Here is a 17,066-nt window from a genome sequence, read left to right as displayed (position 1 = left end):
AAAGACTGTGGCTATAAGATCAGGTCAGAGGCAAGGAATCCTGCGATGAATAACTCGCTTCCTGACTCTCCAAAGCCTGTCCACCATCTACAAGGCTAGAAGGCTGGGAAAAGATGAAGCCCATGGAGAAGATAAAGAAAGTAGGAAGAAGCTTAAGCAAGAAGTCAGGAGGGCTAAAAGGGGTCATGAAAAGTCATTGGCAACCAGAATTAAGGAATATCCCAAGGCCTTTTATACATATGTAAAAAGCAAAAGGGTAGCCAGGGAAAGGGTAGGCCCACTCAGGGACAGAGGTGGGAATCTGTCTGTGGAGCCAGAAGAAATGGGAGAGATACTAAATGAGTACTTCTCATTAGTATTCACCAAAGAGAAGGGCTTAGCGGTTGATTTGTCTAGGGAAGAGTGTGTAGATAGCCTGGATCATGTTGAGATCAAAAAAGAGGAGGTGTTAGGCGTCCTGAGGAATATTAAGGTGGATAAGTCCCCAGGGCCAGATGGGATCTACCCCAGAGTACTGAGGCAGGCAAGGGAGGAGATTGCTGGGGCCTTGACAGAAATCTTTGTATCCTCACAGGCTACGGGTAAGGTCCCAGAGGACTGGAGAATGGCCAATGTTGTTCCATTATTTAAGAAGGGTAGCAGGGATAATCCAGGAAATTACAGGCCGATGAGCCTTACGTCAGTGGTAGGGAAATTATTGGAGAAGATTCTTCGTGGCAGGATTTACTACCATTTGGAAGCAAGTAGGCATATTAGTGAGAGGCAGCATGGTTTTGTGAAGGGGAGGTCGTGTCTCACTAACTTGATCGAGTTTTTCAAGGAAGTGACAAAGATGATCGACGATGGAAGGGCAGTGGATGTTATCTACATGGATTTCAGTAAGGCCTTTGACAAGGTCCCTCATGGCAGACTGGTACAGAAGGTAAAGTCGCACGGGATCAGAGCTGAGCTGACAAGATGGATACAGAATTGGCTTGGTCATAGAAGACAGAGGGTAGCAGTGGAAGGGTGCTTTTCTGAATGGAGAGCTGTGTCTAGTGGTGTTCCGCAGGGATCAGTGCTGGGACCTTTGCTGTTTGTAGTATATGTAAATGATTTGGAGGAAAATGTAACTGGGCTGATCAATAAGTTTGCAGGCGACATTAAGGTTGGAAGAGTTGCAGATAGTGAAGAGGATTGTCAAAGGATACAACGGGACATAGATCGGTTGGAGACTTGGGCGGAGAAATGGCAGATGGAGTTTAATCCGGACAAATGCGAGGTAATGCATTTTGGAAGATCTAATACAGGTAGGAATTATACAGTAAATGGCAGAACCCTTAAGTGCATCGACAGGCAGAGGGAAGTGGGTGTACAGGTCCACAGGTCACTGAAAGTGGCAACGCAGGTGGATAAGCTAGTCAGGAAGGCACATGGTATGCTTGCCTTCATTGGCAGGGGTATTGGGTATAAAAGCTGGGAAGTCATGCTGCAGCTGTATAGAACCTTGGTTAGGCCACACTTGGAATATTGCATGCAATTCTGGTCGCCACATTACCAGAAGGATATGGAGGTGATGGAGAGGGTGCAGAGGAGGTTTACCAGGATGCTGCCTGGTCTGGAGCTTATTAGCTATGAGGAGAGGTTGGAGAAACTCGGATTGTTCTTCCTAGAGCGACGGAGATTGAGGGGCGACTTGATTGAAGTTTACAAAATTATGAGTGGCATCGACAGAGTAGATAGTCAGAAGCTTTTTCCCAGGGTGGAAGATTCAGTTACTAGGGGACATAGATTTAAGGTGAGAGGAGAAAGCTTTAGAGGAGATGTGCAGGGCAAGTTTTTTATGCAGAAGGTCTTTTATGCAGAATGTCTGGAATTCGCTGCCAGAGAAGGTGGCGGAAGCAGGTACGATAGTGGTGTTTAAGAGGCAGCTTGACAAATACATGAATAGGATGGGAATAAAGGGATATGGATCCCGGAAGTACAAAATGTTTTAGTTTGACAGGCAATATGATCGGCGCAGGCTTGGAGGGCCGAAGGGCCTGTTCCTGTGCTGTACTTTCCTTTGTTCTTTGTTCTTTGTTAGTCAGGAATGTGATGGAAGACGCTCCACTTGCCTGGATGAGTGCAGCTACAACTACACTCAAGAAGCTTGACACCATCCAGGACAAAGCAGCCAACTTGAGTGGCACCTCTTCCACAAACATTCGTTCCCTCCATCAACGACACACAGTGGCAGCAGTGTGTACCATCTACAAGATACACTGCAAGAACTCATCAAGGCTCCTTAGACAGCACCTTCCAAATCCATAACCGCTACCACCTAGAAGGACAAGGGCAGCAGATACATGGAAACACCACCACCTGAAAGTTCCCCTCCAAGCCACTCACTATCCTGACTTGGAAATATATCACTGTCCCTTCACTGTGGCTGGGTCAAAATCCTGGAACTCCCTTCCTAACAACACTGTGGGTGTACCTACACCACATGGACTGCAGCAACATGAAGGCAGTTCACCACCACCTTCTCAAGGGCAATTAAGGATGAGCAATAAATGCTGGCCCAGCCAGAGACACCCACAGCTCATGAAAAGAAAGAAGAAAAATAATTAATTGAATATGAGAAGTGTTAAAAGTCAGATAATGTGTGAAGTAGATGAGCTTTCAGATAAGAACACAGCATGGCACAATGTCCCTGGGATAGGTATACAGTGTGATGGTTGTTGAATACAATGATGCTCCTAGCCCCACACTGTCCTTTATTATCAGTGACTGGTAATGATAACATCCTTAACATTTGAAGCATCTCCCCTTTATTACTCACTCCTAGGGGAATGGTTTAATTAATTCAGGATTCATTCAGTGGAGAATGACAACAAACATCTTTTACTCTTTACTAAGTTCACTGGGATAATTAGAGAGGAGGGGAAGTCACTCTCCCCACCTGTGTATCGGTCGCTTTCCGGTAGGACTTCGGGAATGTTAATATGAGTGAGGCCCTGGCATTATAATTGACCTTGACTTCACGTCCCCCTGGGCTTAATCCCTGGGCTCACTGCCTGCTACCAAGCTCACTCGCTCTGTACCAACAACCTCTCCCCACCTTTTTAAATGAGGGCCTTTGTCCCCACAGCACAAGTACTCTTGTTGTTGCTGTCCCAGTGCCCCATACCTCAGTTCCTTGTCATTCTTAAATTATCAATAATTACATGCTCAGGGGATGGATGGGCCAGAATGATTATCATCTTACATTGTTCATAGAGAGAGATTGTTCCCACCTGGCCCAGATTTAAAATAAATGCAAAAGAACCAGGGGGAGAATTTTCTGGAATGCGCTATCTGAAAGGGTGCTGGATAAAAGCTTCAGTCATAACTTTCAAAAGGAAATTGGATAAATATTTGAAAAGGAAATATTTGCAGGAAGATAGGGAGAGAGCAAGGAGATTGGGATGATTGGACAGCTCTCTCTCTCAAAGAGCTGGCACGGGTGACATGGGCCGAATGGACTATATCACTCCATGACAATGATACAGAAAAGTGTAAGTAGCTTCAATGTTAAAACTCACCATGATTAGAAACTGTCAGCCAGAAGCAACCAATGTTAAGAGCTAGTTAATTGAAACAGCAACATTCTAGAATGAGATATTTTGAGAGCATTGCTCCGGTTTGTAACTCACTAGGTCTCTATGTATGAACTGTAGATCCTCCAAGTATGCCATGGCTTCAGTCACATCGTAGCACATTTCCAGGAGCTGGAACTGGTTTAATTCCTTGCCATTATCCTTGAGGTAGCTCAGCAAGCAACCATTGCTCATGTACTCGGTAACGATGAGGATGGGGCATTGAATGGTGCAGACGCCATGCAGTTGGACTAACTTTGGATGCTTCAGCTTCCTAATGATAAAACCATAAGACAAGAATGTGAGCAGGTGACAGGACAAATCCATTGGCACAAATGTTGCTTTAATTTTGGCTGGCATTTGTTGTGCTCTCAGCGTACTTACTCCCGCTTGTGAAGGAAACAAGCTCTGATGAGCCAAACCTCCCTGTCGCTTGCCATTTCAACACTCCACCCTGCTCTCATGCCCACGTGTCTGTCCTTGGCCTGCTGCATTGTTCCAGTGAAGCCCAACGCAAACTGGAGGAACAGCACCTCATCTTCCGGCTAGGCACTTTACAGCCTTCCGGGCTGAATATTGAGTTCAACAACTTTAGATCTTAAACTCCCGCCCCTCCCCCCATCCCCACCCCGTTTCTTCCCCCCCCCCCCCTTTTTTTTCAATAATTTATATAGATTCTTCTTTTCCCACCTATTTCCATTATTTTTAAATCTAAAACTAAAACTTTGTTAGTCTTTCCACCCCACCCCCACTAGAGCTGTACCTTGAGTATCCTGCCTTCCATTCTTAATTAGCACTTTTCTTAGACAATATCACCACCTTCAACACCTCTTTGATCCTTTTGTCTGTGACATCTTTTGATTATCTGCTCCTATCACTGCTTGCTTATCTCCACAATCACCACACCCTCAACTTCTCTCTCCCCCCGCCCCCCCCCCCCACCCCCCCACCTTAGACCAGCTTATATTTCACCTTTCTCCTAACTATACTCAGTTCTGCCGAAGGGTCATGAAGACTCGAAACGTTAACTGATTTCTTCTCCACCGATGCTGCCAGACCTGCTGAGTTTTTCCAGGTAATTCTGTTTTTGTTTTGGATTTCCAGCATCCGCAGTAGCTTTTAGCTTTTTGTTTTTATCTCTGATGAGCCATTGTTGCCAACAGGCCTCTGGTACCTCAATCACGGTCGTTCTTTATTGGTGTCAGCTCTGGCTCAATCAGTAGCACTCTGAATCTCAGGGGTCTGGGTTCGAGTCCCACTACAGGACATGTGTACAAAAATCAAGGCTGCCACTCCACTGCCATACCGAGGCAGTGCTACACTGTTGGATGTGCTGCCTTTCAGATGTATTGTTAAATCTGGACCCCATCTGCCTGCTGTGGCACCATTTTGAAGAAGATCTGGGGAGTTTATCGCTGTGTCCCGGCCACTATTTATCCCTCAATTCAGGTCACAAATATGGAATATTTGATCATTATCACATTGCTGTTTGTGAGAGCTTGATGTGTGCAAATTGACTACCATGTTTCCTACATTACAACAGAGGCTACACTTCAAAAAGTACTTCATTGGCTGTAAAGCACTTTGAGGTGTCTTGTGGTTGCAAAAAGCACTAAATAAATGCAAGTCTTTTTTTAATGTCAGTAAGCTATTTCACAATTCGGTATCACCGCCAAGACAATTCTGTCCTCAGATTTCCTGATGGGTGTTGTAATATGTCATTAAGAGGTAGCAGCATGACATCACTAGAAGGGAAGTATGTCATGAGATCCAATCTTAGTTCCACTTTTGCCTTTGAGCAGAGCACACACACACGGTTCTGCTGCTGATGTCTTCCAGCTTTCTACCAATGTATAAATGTTCTCATGTGCCTAGTCTCAATAAATGAACCCACACAACGTGTTTACCCAATCCCTTATGAATGAGCGGTGCCTTTATATCATTATAACAACATGACAACGGGGTCCGTGGTGGGGGGCATCAAGTTTGGTCCACTTAGTGGCACCTTTGTCTCTGGCTGCCAGGGATGCTGAGGCCTGGCAGCTTCCATCTGTCACTCGCTGGCTCAGCAAACATCAAGAACTAAATCCAAGACTTTCCTGCTCTGTTCTGACCCCATATCGTTTCCGGGGTAATTGAAGAAATGTTCAATTGTCAATGTAAGTGTTGGCATAATAAGATTGATTGTGAGCGAATGTGATTAAAATACCAAGAAAGAGGCCATTCCCCTTGAAATGCAATGCCAAATTTAGGATTAATTCTGAGCTTGCTCATCGCCATGAAGAGTTAAAGGGGCATCTTACTCTAGGGATAGAATAAGGATAGCAAATGGCTTGTGTTGCACCCATTATTCAGTCATAAACCACTCACAAAGCAATTTAGCAGTTGGATGGCCTTAGCTGTTGGTCACACTGCTAAATTAATGTGCCCCATTTATTATTAGGTTGTCATCTCAAACAGGCATGGGGCTCCTTAAATATGCAAATTAGCAGCTCAATGCTTGTTGGGTCTATTTAAAAACTCTCAGCGATATGAAGGCAGGTGTTGGGCTTACCTCACTTAGGCTACTTCAATGGCCTAGCAGCCAATGGCGGGAGTATTCCCCTGACTCCACAGCAGCCACAAATAGTCCACCACCCGGTAACCCCTGGCCAACCCTCCTCTTGGGGCTTCTCTGAGGGCAGGTGAGTCGAGCTCAGCCTGTGGAGGCCTGACAGCACTGGCAGCTCACCCTGAGCAAACTCATGAAGCCTGAGCTCGGGTAATTTGCACCAGCCCTTGTTAGGGAGAAATAAAGGGATACAGTAATTATTAGGGGGAATATAGGGGTACAGTAAGAACTTATTGAAAGGGATTGGGGTTATACGGGGGGGGGATTATTATATTAAGTATCACAATATTCCGCCATATGCAGTAGACATAGAAAGAAATATAGTTAGCACCACATTAGAAGGATGTAGTATAGAGACCACCGCAGCAGTATGTGCACATCCGATATATGAGACGGAGGAAGCAAGGTGTGGATTTAAAGCAGCCGCAAACTGTACAATGGAAACTATATGGGCTGTAAAAGAACTGACCCATGTTGCATATACAGGGAATTGGAGATATTGTATCACCAAGTGGCAGGAAAGAATCCAGTATGGGGGTAACCAGATATGCCCCATCCATAATCGTTCAGTGTGCCTACACCCACAGGCGCCAGCAAGGGTAGGGAAAGTGGAACTGGTCGAAATATACAAGAGAAGAATGACTACTATTCAGGTCATGGAAAGCCTTAAGGATAACCTGACACAGTATTTGAACCAGTTCTCCTATGAAATTCCCCTATTATCAGAGCACCTAACCATGATTTGAAGACAGGCTCAGCAGATATACACTGCAGCAACAGGTTAGAACCTTAAAGATGGATATTGAACAAATAGATGCTTCCGCCTGGTGGGAGGATCTGTGGAATTGGGGCTTGAATGTACAAATACACTCCTGGATTCAGATTATCTCCCATGCCCTAGTCATAATTCAGCTGATATTGATTAAGTTTCTAACGTACTTGATATACCACACCCGGAGGTCACAAAAAAGGTGGTGTTGCGGGAGTTTTAGTAGATGGAGCAGGAATCTGGTAAACCAGAGGTTCGGATTAAAGGACCAGATGATACAGATGGTTTGACCAGGACCCGTACCCTTTATGTGCCAAAACTGGATACCTGTCCATTATCAATGGGCGGTGGTACGTAAAATGGACAACACCACTGTAGTTGGCTATCTTGGGCTAAGCCAAGGACCAAAAGGGGGGACTGTTAGGGGGAAATAAAGGGATACAGTAATTATTAGGGGGAATATAGGGGTACAGTAAGGACTTATTGAAAGGGAATAAATTACTTAAAATCTCCAAGCACATTGGCAGTTAAAGGTTACCATATGAACCTTGCACAGCCTTAAGGACCTGCAAACAACAGAAAGGCCTTGGAGCCTGACTGTAGTCAGAGGATGGCAATAACAACTAAGATTAAGTGTGCTCTTCAACAGATAGGGGAAGAACAGATGGTAAGGTCTCTGCCTGGGTGAAAACAAATAGGGATGTACTTGTTACCAGAGATGTCTTGTAATGTAAACCTATATGTTGACAAGATCGGAATCTGGAAACTGTTCTTGTACGTGAACAATAATGTGTAAATATGTTGAGTATTTGTAGTTTAGCAGAGTACTGTCTCAAGCTGCATTGAGATGGTGCCCTCCTTGCAATTGCTCGAATAAACGATCATAACCTGTACCTGAGTCTCCTGTGGTCCGTTCATCAAAGACACCACAACAGCCCTCATACCCCACATTTTGGGCCCAGGCCAGAATCTACCCTTGGACACCCAGTAATCAAACTGAACACAGCGAAGCAAGATCATGAGCTAGTGACATTTATCCTATTCCAGCTTGTCCATCTCGGGAAACCTGCCCCATGACACCTATTTGTCGAATAGCTCGGAGTGGTTTTGCCTCCATTACCATGATCAGTCCATTCGATATATTGCATGTGAAGAGCAGAAAGATGACATCATTCACTCTTCAATCTTCTCTTACTGGCAGGGCTTTCCTAGATGCAGTGTTCTAGGGTTTAATGTAATTTAATACTTTATACTCCTACATTCTGTCTTGAACAGAAACCCACTCACCCATCAACTCTATTGACTTCACTAGTCAGGTCTAAAAAAATTATCCTCATTCACAGGTCTAACCAGAGCCCAATCACACCGTAATTCCACTCTCTCTCTATACCTCCAACCTACCCATGTAATTCCACCCTCTCTCTATAACTCTGCCCTCCCTCTGTATCTTCAGCCTACCCCTATAATCCCAACCTACTCCTGTAACTCCACTCTACCTTTTTTTAATATTCGTTCATGGAATGTGGGCATTGCTGGCTAGGCCAGCAATTTTTGCCCATCCACAATTGCAGTGGATAGGGATGGGACTAAGTCCTGGGAGTCCAGGACCAGGTAAGTGTGTGCGGGTGGCGGGGGGGGTGGGGGGCGCGGTATAGGGCAGGGAAGGGAGGTGAGGCCTGGGAGGGTGGTGGTATGGGCAGAGCTGGGTGGGAGTATCGGTGAAGAGGCCATAGGGAGAGGGAGCGCCCACAGGAGGCATGGGCCCGACGGGTAAAAATCTGTTGATTGAGGTGGCCCCTCACCCTTCCCATCTGAGGCCACTTTTCGGGCCCCACTCCCCACCCCTGAAAGCCTCCCACCGGCCTGGAAAATGAGGCTGGGCGGGAAATGGCCCTTAGTCATTGATGGCCACATAAGGGCCCCAACTGAGGTAAGGACGGGTGGACCAGCCTAGGCCTCACCTGTCCCACTGTAAAATTGAGGAGGAGCTGAGGCGGGCAGGAGGCTGGTGGGAAGATCATTCGAGGAATTTTACCGGCCCGCCCTCCCCACCTCCACCTGCAAACCCTTCGGTGGGGGAATGTAAAATTCTGCTCCAAGAATCACTCATTGTGACTCTTGTCTGAAACATTTTCACAGCTTGACTGTCCCCTTTGTTTTCTCAAGACACAGAATCATAGTAACATTGAACTGTTACAGCATGGAAGCAGATCATATGGCCTGTCTGAAGGAGCAATTCACCGAGTGTCACTCTCCTACATTTTCCCTGTAGCCCTGCAAATGTTCCTTTTTCATCACACTCTCAGGCGGTGCATCCCAGAACTTAAACACTCACTGCATAATAAAAAAAAATGTCTTCATGTCTCCATTGCTGCTCTTGCTAATCACCTTAAATCTGTGCCCTCTGGTTCTCAATTCTTCCACCAATGGGAACAGTTTCTATCTACTCTGTCCAGACCCCTCATGATTTTGAATGCCTCTATCTGTGAAGGAATGCAGCTATAAATATACAGTTATAAGAGAATCCAGATATAGATAAGGAGTTATAAAATTAAGAGTGATTCTCCTATGAAGCAGGGATTAAAAATTAAAAGCAGAGTTTACCTGCTGGACAAAAGTTCAGAAGTTTATAAACATGCCTAGGCATAATTGGGTGCTCAAGGACAACAACATCCTGTAGCACAGGGTATGGTATATCCTCTAACACAAGGCAGTTCTGCGAAAACAGGAACTGGCCTCTACATCACCTCAGCAGGGCATTGATAAATTGTAAGATACTATAATGCATCAATGGATAATCTTAAGGATGACCTAAGTAACTGGTCAGCTGAATCCTGGAAACTGAGTGTAGTGACCACTAACTGCACCTCTCAGCATCCCGTTTGCTTGAAAGATATTGACAAAAATGAAGGATGTTGTCCGGGGAGGTCAACATGCTTCCTGTTGGTTCAGTTCTTTTATGGTATAAAAACTTGAGTCACAGTAGGAGTCTTAGATTCATTGGATTCACTCCAGCATCTCTCAGGGTAAAGGCATAGCTGCCATAGCGTAATGATGATAGTTCTCACCTTAATTGGGATTGAGGAATTTTGCTAGACCCGGTAGCTTTCTACTCAGGGTTTTAAGGTAAATACTACTTTAAGGAACTTAAATATCTCACATTAATAAGACTTGGATTCTCTATTCAAAGTGAGATCATACTTCCTAGTCTATTCCTAGAACTGTCAATGTTACCGTTGAATTGCCATCAAAAGTGAATTGCATGTTTGGTTCTTTAATAAACTTTTAAATAATTTAGAAAATTTATTGTCTCATATAGACTTCTGTATCCAAACTCTAAAAAACCCTCTCTGTACACGCTTCAGCGGAGAGTATATTGTTGAGGAGAGATACCCAGAGCCTTATAATATCTGGGTTGTTATAACCTGGTTAAAAAGGGTAACTGGAGGATGGTAATATTCCTTTGGGGAGAGCTAGATCAGTTCTTCATACCCATTTAAGTGTCAGTGAGGCCTGTCTTTCTCAACCTTAAGTGAGAATGATCATCTGAGGAGTATGCCTGATCGGGAATAGTCCCAAGAAGAGGCTAGGATTGTAATCCACTTCATATCAAATCTCCTCTCAACTTTCCTTTCTTCAAGGAAAACAGTCCCAACTTCTCCAAACTATCTACGTAACTGAAGTTCCTCTTCTGTGGAACCATTCTCAAGAATCTTTTCTGCACTCTCTCCAATGCCTTCACATCTTTCCTAAAGTGCGCTGCCCAGGACTGGACATAATACTCCAGTTGAGGCTGAACCAGTGTTTTATACAAGTTTATCGTAACTTCATAACTTCCTTGCTTTTGTGATTATATCAGAGAATCAGCAGTTCCTATACTCTTACTGATTTAACAATTTAGTTACACTGCTAGATGTGGGAAGATGTACACTTAGAGAATTAATCTGCTTTTAGTCATTTCAGTCCCTGTGTTAACTGATGAATTGGGAGAATGTGGAAGAGCACTTAAGTTACTATTCGTAAACTTCCGAGATACCTCTCCTCTCACTCCAGGCTGGAATATTTCTCACTGCTTTATTTGTTTTCATTGTAATATTATAAACTGTCACTTACATCATAGTTTCTGCTTCCTCCAGGAACTCATCTGTTGACATCGAGCCTTCCTTTATCATCTTAATGGCCACATCATACTTGTGTTTCCACTTTCCCAGCTGGACCACTCCAAACTGCCCACTTCCCAACTCCTTTACCAGCGTGATTTCACCTCGATTCAGTTCCCATTCCACTAAAACAAAAACACTTTCAACATTGCTTGTAAATAAAAGGACAAATTAACAAAATTAACTAAGTATTTAACCAAAAAAACATTGACTTCAGTTAATTCCACTAACATTACAGCTTATTTGGATATATCAAATAGAGTACTGACTTTGGAATAGCAGACAATTACCACATGCTACCACTGTGTATCTTTACACAGTGTATCTGTGTATCTGTTTATAACAGACCAGTTCAGTAATACCTGAACACACTACAATGCCAATGAATTACTTTGAAAGCCAATCAATCTTTCTATATGATACAAACAGCACCAAGATTTAGATAATTGCTACTGCTGACGGAACAATGATGAACTGGACACAGGTCAGTTCCCTACTTTTCTCAAATACTGCTATAGATTATTAAACTCCACATCAAACACCAGAATATGCAGGCAGAAACTTATTTTAATATTTCAGCTGAAGGACAGTGCAACTCTCCCTCAGTACTGCCCCTCTGACAGTGGAACACTTCCTCAGTACTATCCCAGTGACAATATCACACTCCCTCAGTGCTCTCCCAGCGACACTCCAACACTCCCTCAGTACTGTCCCTCTGACAGTACAGCACTTCCCCAGTACTTTCCCTCCAACAGTGAAACATTTCCTCAGTAGTCTCCCAGTGGCATTGCAACTCTCCCTCAGTACTGTCCCTCTGACCATCCAACTCTCCCTCAGTACTGTCCCTCTGACAGCCCAACTCTCCCTCAGTACTGTCCCTCTGACCATCCAACTCTCCCTCAGTACTGTCTCTCTGATAGCTCAACTCTCCCTCAGTACTGCCCCTCTGACATTGCAACACTCCCTCACTACTGTCCACTGATAGTGCAACACTCCCTCAGTACTGTCCACTGACAGTGCAACACTCCCTCACTACTGTCCACTGACAGTGCAACACTCCCTCAGTACCTCCCAGTGACAGTGTAACGCTCCCTCAGTACTGCCCTGTCACAGGTTGCAGTACGAATTCACTGCCTCTCCAACTATGCAATACTGTAGTCCCTCTGTACTGCCCCTCAAACAATGCATTGCTCTATAGGTACAGCCCCTCTGACAGTGCAGCACTCCCTCAGCACTGCACCATTGACTGTTAGCACTCTCTTTGGGATCACTGGATGAATTTTTTTTTAATATATACATTCATGGGATGTGAGCATTGCTCGCAAGTCCAGCATTTTATTGCCCATCCCAAATTGCCATTGAGAAGGACAATTTTATGATATAATTGTGGGGTTCACTGCGTGGGATCACTGTGTGTGATTGGAGTATGGGACCACTGAACAGGAAGCAGGCTGAGATTTTCCAGCCCCAGTGCTGGGGGTCCCACCACAGCAGGTACAGCGGGCCATTCAAATACCCATTCACTTTGGCAGGACCAGAAGATCTCACCAGTGGGAGGTGCCAGAAAATTCCGGCTACAGTGTGGGATAATTATGCAGATTCACTGCATGGGTCACTGTGTGGGCTAACCTGACATCAATAGTAGCAGGGTTCCCCAGATATTCTTATACCAGGATCATATAAACTCACAGTTTCAACCTCTGCCCTGGTAGTTCATGTCCTCATATTTACAAGGCTGAAAATTAAGCATCTAAAAATGACATGATGTACAGTTTCAGTTATATTTCATGTTTTCTTAAACAATGCCATTTGAAGGTATTATTCCATTACCATCAACGGAAACAGGAACCTTATTAGTTTCAGTTGAAGCAGCTTGTCGAAGTCTTGTAACCAACCCTAAACAAAAGCAAAACAATGTTGGATAAGTTTGTTGACAATCGGATAAAGATGGCAGCCAGTGATCGAGTATTGAAATAATCCTTCACATTTTGTTCTGCATTTTGGCTGGATGTTACTCTTCTATTTAAGAAGATTAAAAGGCATAAACTAGGAAATCACAGGCCCATTAGGTTAGCATCAGTTGTGGGAAGTTACTAGACTGTAACCAGGGATAGATCATTTGGAAAACATTAAAGCAGGAGGAGGCTATTCAGCCCCTGTTACGAAAGTATAATAATTTTCATAATACTTTTCTGGTTTATTGTGAAGTAGGTTTACGGGTGCGATTATAGTTGGGTATGTCTGGGTGATTTAAATATATTTGGAGTCAAGTAGGCGCAATCTTGAAATCATCAAAAGAAGCTAGTTGTAGAAATGCTTGAGATGCTAATGAGTAAACATGGATGCTGGCTTAGCATGTAAGGTATGAAGGGAATTTGCATTTTTTGATAAGGATAGGGATTGTTGGATTTCAAAGGGATGTTAGTCTGTTTACAACTAGCCATAAAAGCAAGGCTAAGGAGTGTGTTTATTTTTCCCAAAGGTCACTGACAATATTGGCAACATGAAAGTTTCATATTATGAAGAAGATAGAGTTTCAAAGGCATATGGGACAATAGAATTTACATATTAAAGAGAGAAAGAGACATATATAAAGGAGAATGAAAGGCTATGTGAGGAAGGGGCCATGTAAGATCTGACAGGAATGTGTGAAACAGCCTTCAAGAAGGCTCAAGCCATTTGTGCATAGACCTGCTATGTAAAGTAACTGAAGGTGGGGAAGCCATTTGGAATTCCGCTGTCAAGTGGGTATTTTGTTAATTTGTTTTAAATCTCAAAATTATTTTGGACTGTTAAAGGGGGTGTGTAACTGAGAGTCAGGTCAATTAGGAATTTTAGGATTTGTCATAGTAATAAGTAATGGTAGTCTTATGTATGTGCTTGAAATCTTTTATTTAGTTAATAAATATTTTAATTTAATTTTAAAATCTCTAAAGGTCTTGGTAGATTCATTACTTCTAAGTTCAGTGCACACATCTTCTCATAATAAATACAAATTGCAAAACCATTGTGTTAGCACGACCAAGTTTCCTTTGTGGATCTGGTCCGCCTGGCACACATCACCTGCCATGTCCTAACACACCTCAAGCCTGTTCTGCCATTCAATGGGATCTTAACTCCATATACCTGCCCCGATTCTATACCTTTTCATGCCTTAGCAAAGATCTATCCATCTCAGCTCTCTGAACTAGAATTATTGTTGAGCTAGAATCTACTGCTTTTTGTGGAAAGGGTTCTACCACTCTTTGCATGAACAAGTGTTTCCAAAATTCTCTCGTAAATGGCATGGCTCTGACTTGAAGCTTATGTCCCTTTTGTCCTACACTCCACCATTGGGGAGGCAATGGTGTAGTGGTATTGTTACTAGACCTGATACCCAGGGTAATTCTCTGGGGACCTGGGTTCAGATCCCACCCAGGGGAGGTGGTGAAATGTCTTAGACTCCACTGTCAATGGGAAAAGTTTCTCTCTAGCCTATCACTTCCTTTCAAATTTCTTAAAAGGTCCAATCAAATCATCACTTAGCCTCTTTTCTTTCAGGGATAAGACTAGTTTCGATCCTCATCATTGAAGCGCTGAAGGCCTGGTAACATTCAGGTGAACCTGTGCTGCACACGTATAAGGTGTGGTGCCAGGAACTGTACACAATCCTCAAAACAAAGCTTCATACCCCCTTTTTTGGTGCCCTCGGGGTCCCATATATTTCCTGGGCTCTCTTTTCCTCAGTCCCTCTTTCCTCAAACCTGCTACTATCTTTCTCTTGGCTTTCAATCCCTGAGTTTGCCATTCCATTAACAACTTTATCCAGCTCTCCACCCAAAATCCCTTAAATTTAATCTTATATAATCTGTCCCCTGCCCCCGTTCTGGATGCCTCCAGCATTGGAAGAAGTCTGTTTCCACCTTCTGTGTCTCTTGTCACCTCGCTCTTTAATCTCCGCCCTTCTAATGACAGCAGCTCCGATTTTTAAATGTCTTCATGTCTGTATTTCCTCGAAGCAGGCTGTATCCCAGTGAATGTGTGCTGTACTCTATTTAGTGCCTCAGCATTCCAAACTGGCACACTGAACGTGGGCACACGGAGGTTTTCTATAGATTCACCATGACATAATGACTCTCAAGTGCAATTTTTCACCGGTTTTTAGTGTGGCTGTGTCAATGTGGAGTTCCCCTTTGCAATTTGAACCTCCAGTTTTACTTCACCTTTCTCTGGCATGTCTTTAAATATTACCTGCTGAGTTGTGCTGGTGATATTTAATAACTTCTGGGATTGTGTCAAACAGGTGATCTTCTGCCAGATAGTACTTCCCTTCTGCTGTTTGATGAATGTGGTAATGTTGGGTTGCTCCACCTTTACTTCTGGGAATAGACAGGCAAATGTACTGATTAAAAAATGGTCCAGGCGGATTGTCATCCGGTAGTTTTTAACATTCAAACTGCCACCCCATTGAAGCAAACATTAAAAATCCAAATTGCCCCAAGTTCTGTGGGTAAATGCAGACTGCAGTGTGGGCTGGCAGCTAGTGGGGAGAGGGGGTGTGCTGGAGCACCCTCTGTCACCAGTGAAGCCCCCGGACCACAGCAGCCATGTGCTTCTGAGGGTTTCCTTGGTCGAGAGAGAGGATGGCTTGTTTGACATGCTCGCTTCCCTTTTGGGCAGTTTCAGTCTGCCACAGGGTTGGTTTCCTATCTCGCACTGGGGAGCAACCCTTTTCTGTCTGGACCACAAGCCGTGCAACATTTGGTCACTTTATCCACTTTTACCATTAGTGCTGTAGAATGGGGAACAGTCCTACTGACAAATGATGGCAAATAAAGTGTCCAAATTTACCACTTTCCCGAGATTGAGCCTCAAGCCTTCCCCAAGCGTGCAATATTTAATGGCTATACATATAAGGGATCTACGGAGTGGAGGGCGGGGTGTAAAATTAGGCTCAATAGCTTCTCTGCTGTGCAAAGACACCCCTTAAGATTCTAAAGCAGCGCCCACAGTGAGCACGCACATTTTTTGACACAGTGTGCTGGATGCCATCCTGGTAAAGGGATGTGTAATGGGCCGGGTGTTATAATGGGCAGAATGGGTAAGTGCAAAAAATAACCATGGTTCTTGTCATTATATTTTGCACTGTTATCTTTGGTGTCCCCCAAGAATCTATTCTTTGCTCTCTTCTATTTCTCCTCCACATGCTGCCCCTCAGCAACACCATCTGAAAACATAACATTAGATTCCACACTTTTGCTGATGACAGGCAACTCTCACCACTCTGTTGCTGTGGGTTTCTCTCGGCATTTGTTGACTTCTTATCCTAGAGGAGATCTTGCTGAAGGCAGTGGTCTTTTGTTCAAAAACATTTATTTACATGCTAGCTATTTTCAAAGGTTAAATGAGGCTAGGTGTTACAACCAGACGAGAAGGATTGAACTGGCTCCCCTCTATTCAGCCTCCTTGCTTGGTCACAATGAAGGTTTGAAATTTCTTTTCCCTGTGGATGCCTTTCCTGAATCCAGATGTATTTTTACTATCTACACAGTGAACAACAAGGAGCCAATCAACGAGGTTTCATTGAGTCAAAGAAAGGGCAAGTTTATTGGGCACTAAACCCGAGGAAAAAATAAAAGGCGCAACGTCACACAGACACACATACACACGCACGGACACGCACACGCACGCACACACACACGCACACGCATGCACATGCACGCACACACACACGCGCATGCACACACACATGCACACATACACAAACACACACGCATACGCACACGCACATACACACACACACAGAAACACACACACAAACACACAGAGACACACGCACACACAGGCACACACAGAGGCACACAGACACACACACACACACACACGCACGCACACACTCAAACACACACACATGCACATGCACGCACACATGCACGCACACACAGGCC

General features: G+C 44.2%; 1 protein-coding gene across 1 annotated transcript in view; it reads right to left on the bottom strand.

Annotated features, from left to right (window-relative positions):
- The window catches only part of LOC144692049 (cytoplasmic tyrosine-protein kinase BMX-like), a 94,216-nt gene that overhangs the window by 20,385 nt on the left and 56,765 nt on the right, over positions 1–17,066 (bottom strand). Inside the window, exons 11-14 of the mRNA XM_078560605.1 lie at positions 15,370–15,497; positions 12,960–13,035; positions 11,093–11,260; positions 3,657–3,873 (exon numbers count right to left, since the gene is read on the bottom strand). Coding sequence (XP_078416731.1) covers positions 3,657–3,873; positions 11,093–11,260; positions 12,960–13,035; positions 15,370–15,497 — 589 coding nt within the window. The remainder of the gene's footprint in view (positions 1–3,656; positions 3,874–11,092; positions 11,261–12,959; positions 13,036–15,369; positions 15,498–17,066) is intronic.

Source organism: Cetorhinus maximus, chromosome 16, assembly GCF_964194155.1.
Source record: "Cetorhinus maximus chromosome 16, sCetMax3.hap1.1, whole genome shotgun sequence".
In the NCBI taxonomy this organism is placed as follows: Eukaryota; Metazoa; Chordata; class Chondrichthyes; order Lamniformes; family Cetorhinidae; genus Cetorhinus; species Cetorhinus maximus.
This window is presented reverse-complemented; position numbering and strand designations above follow the sequence as displayed.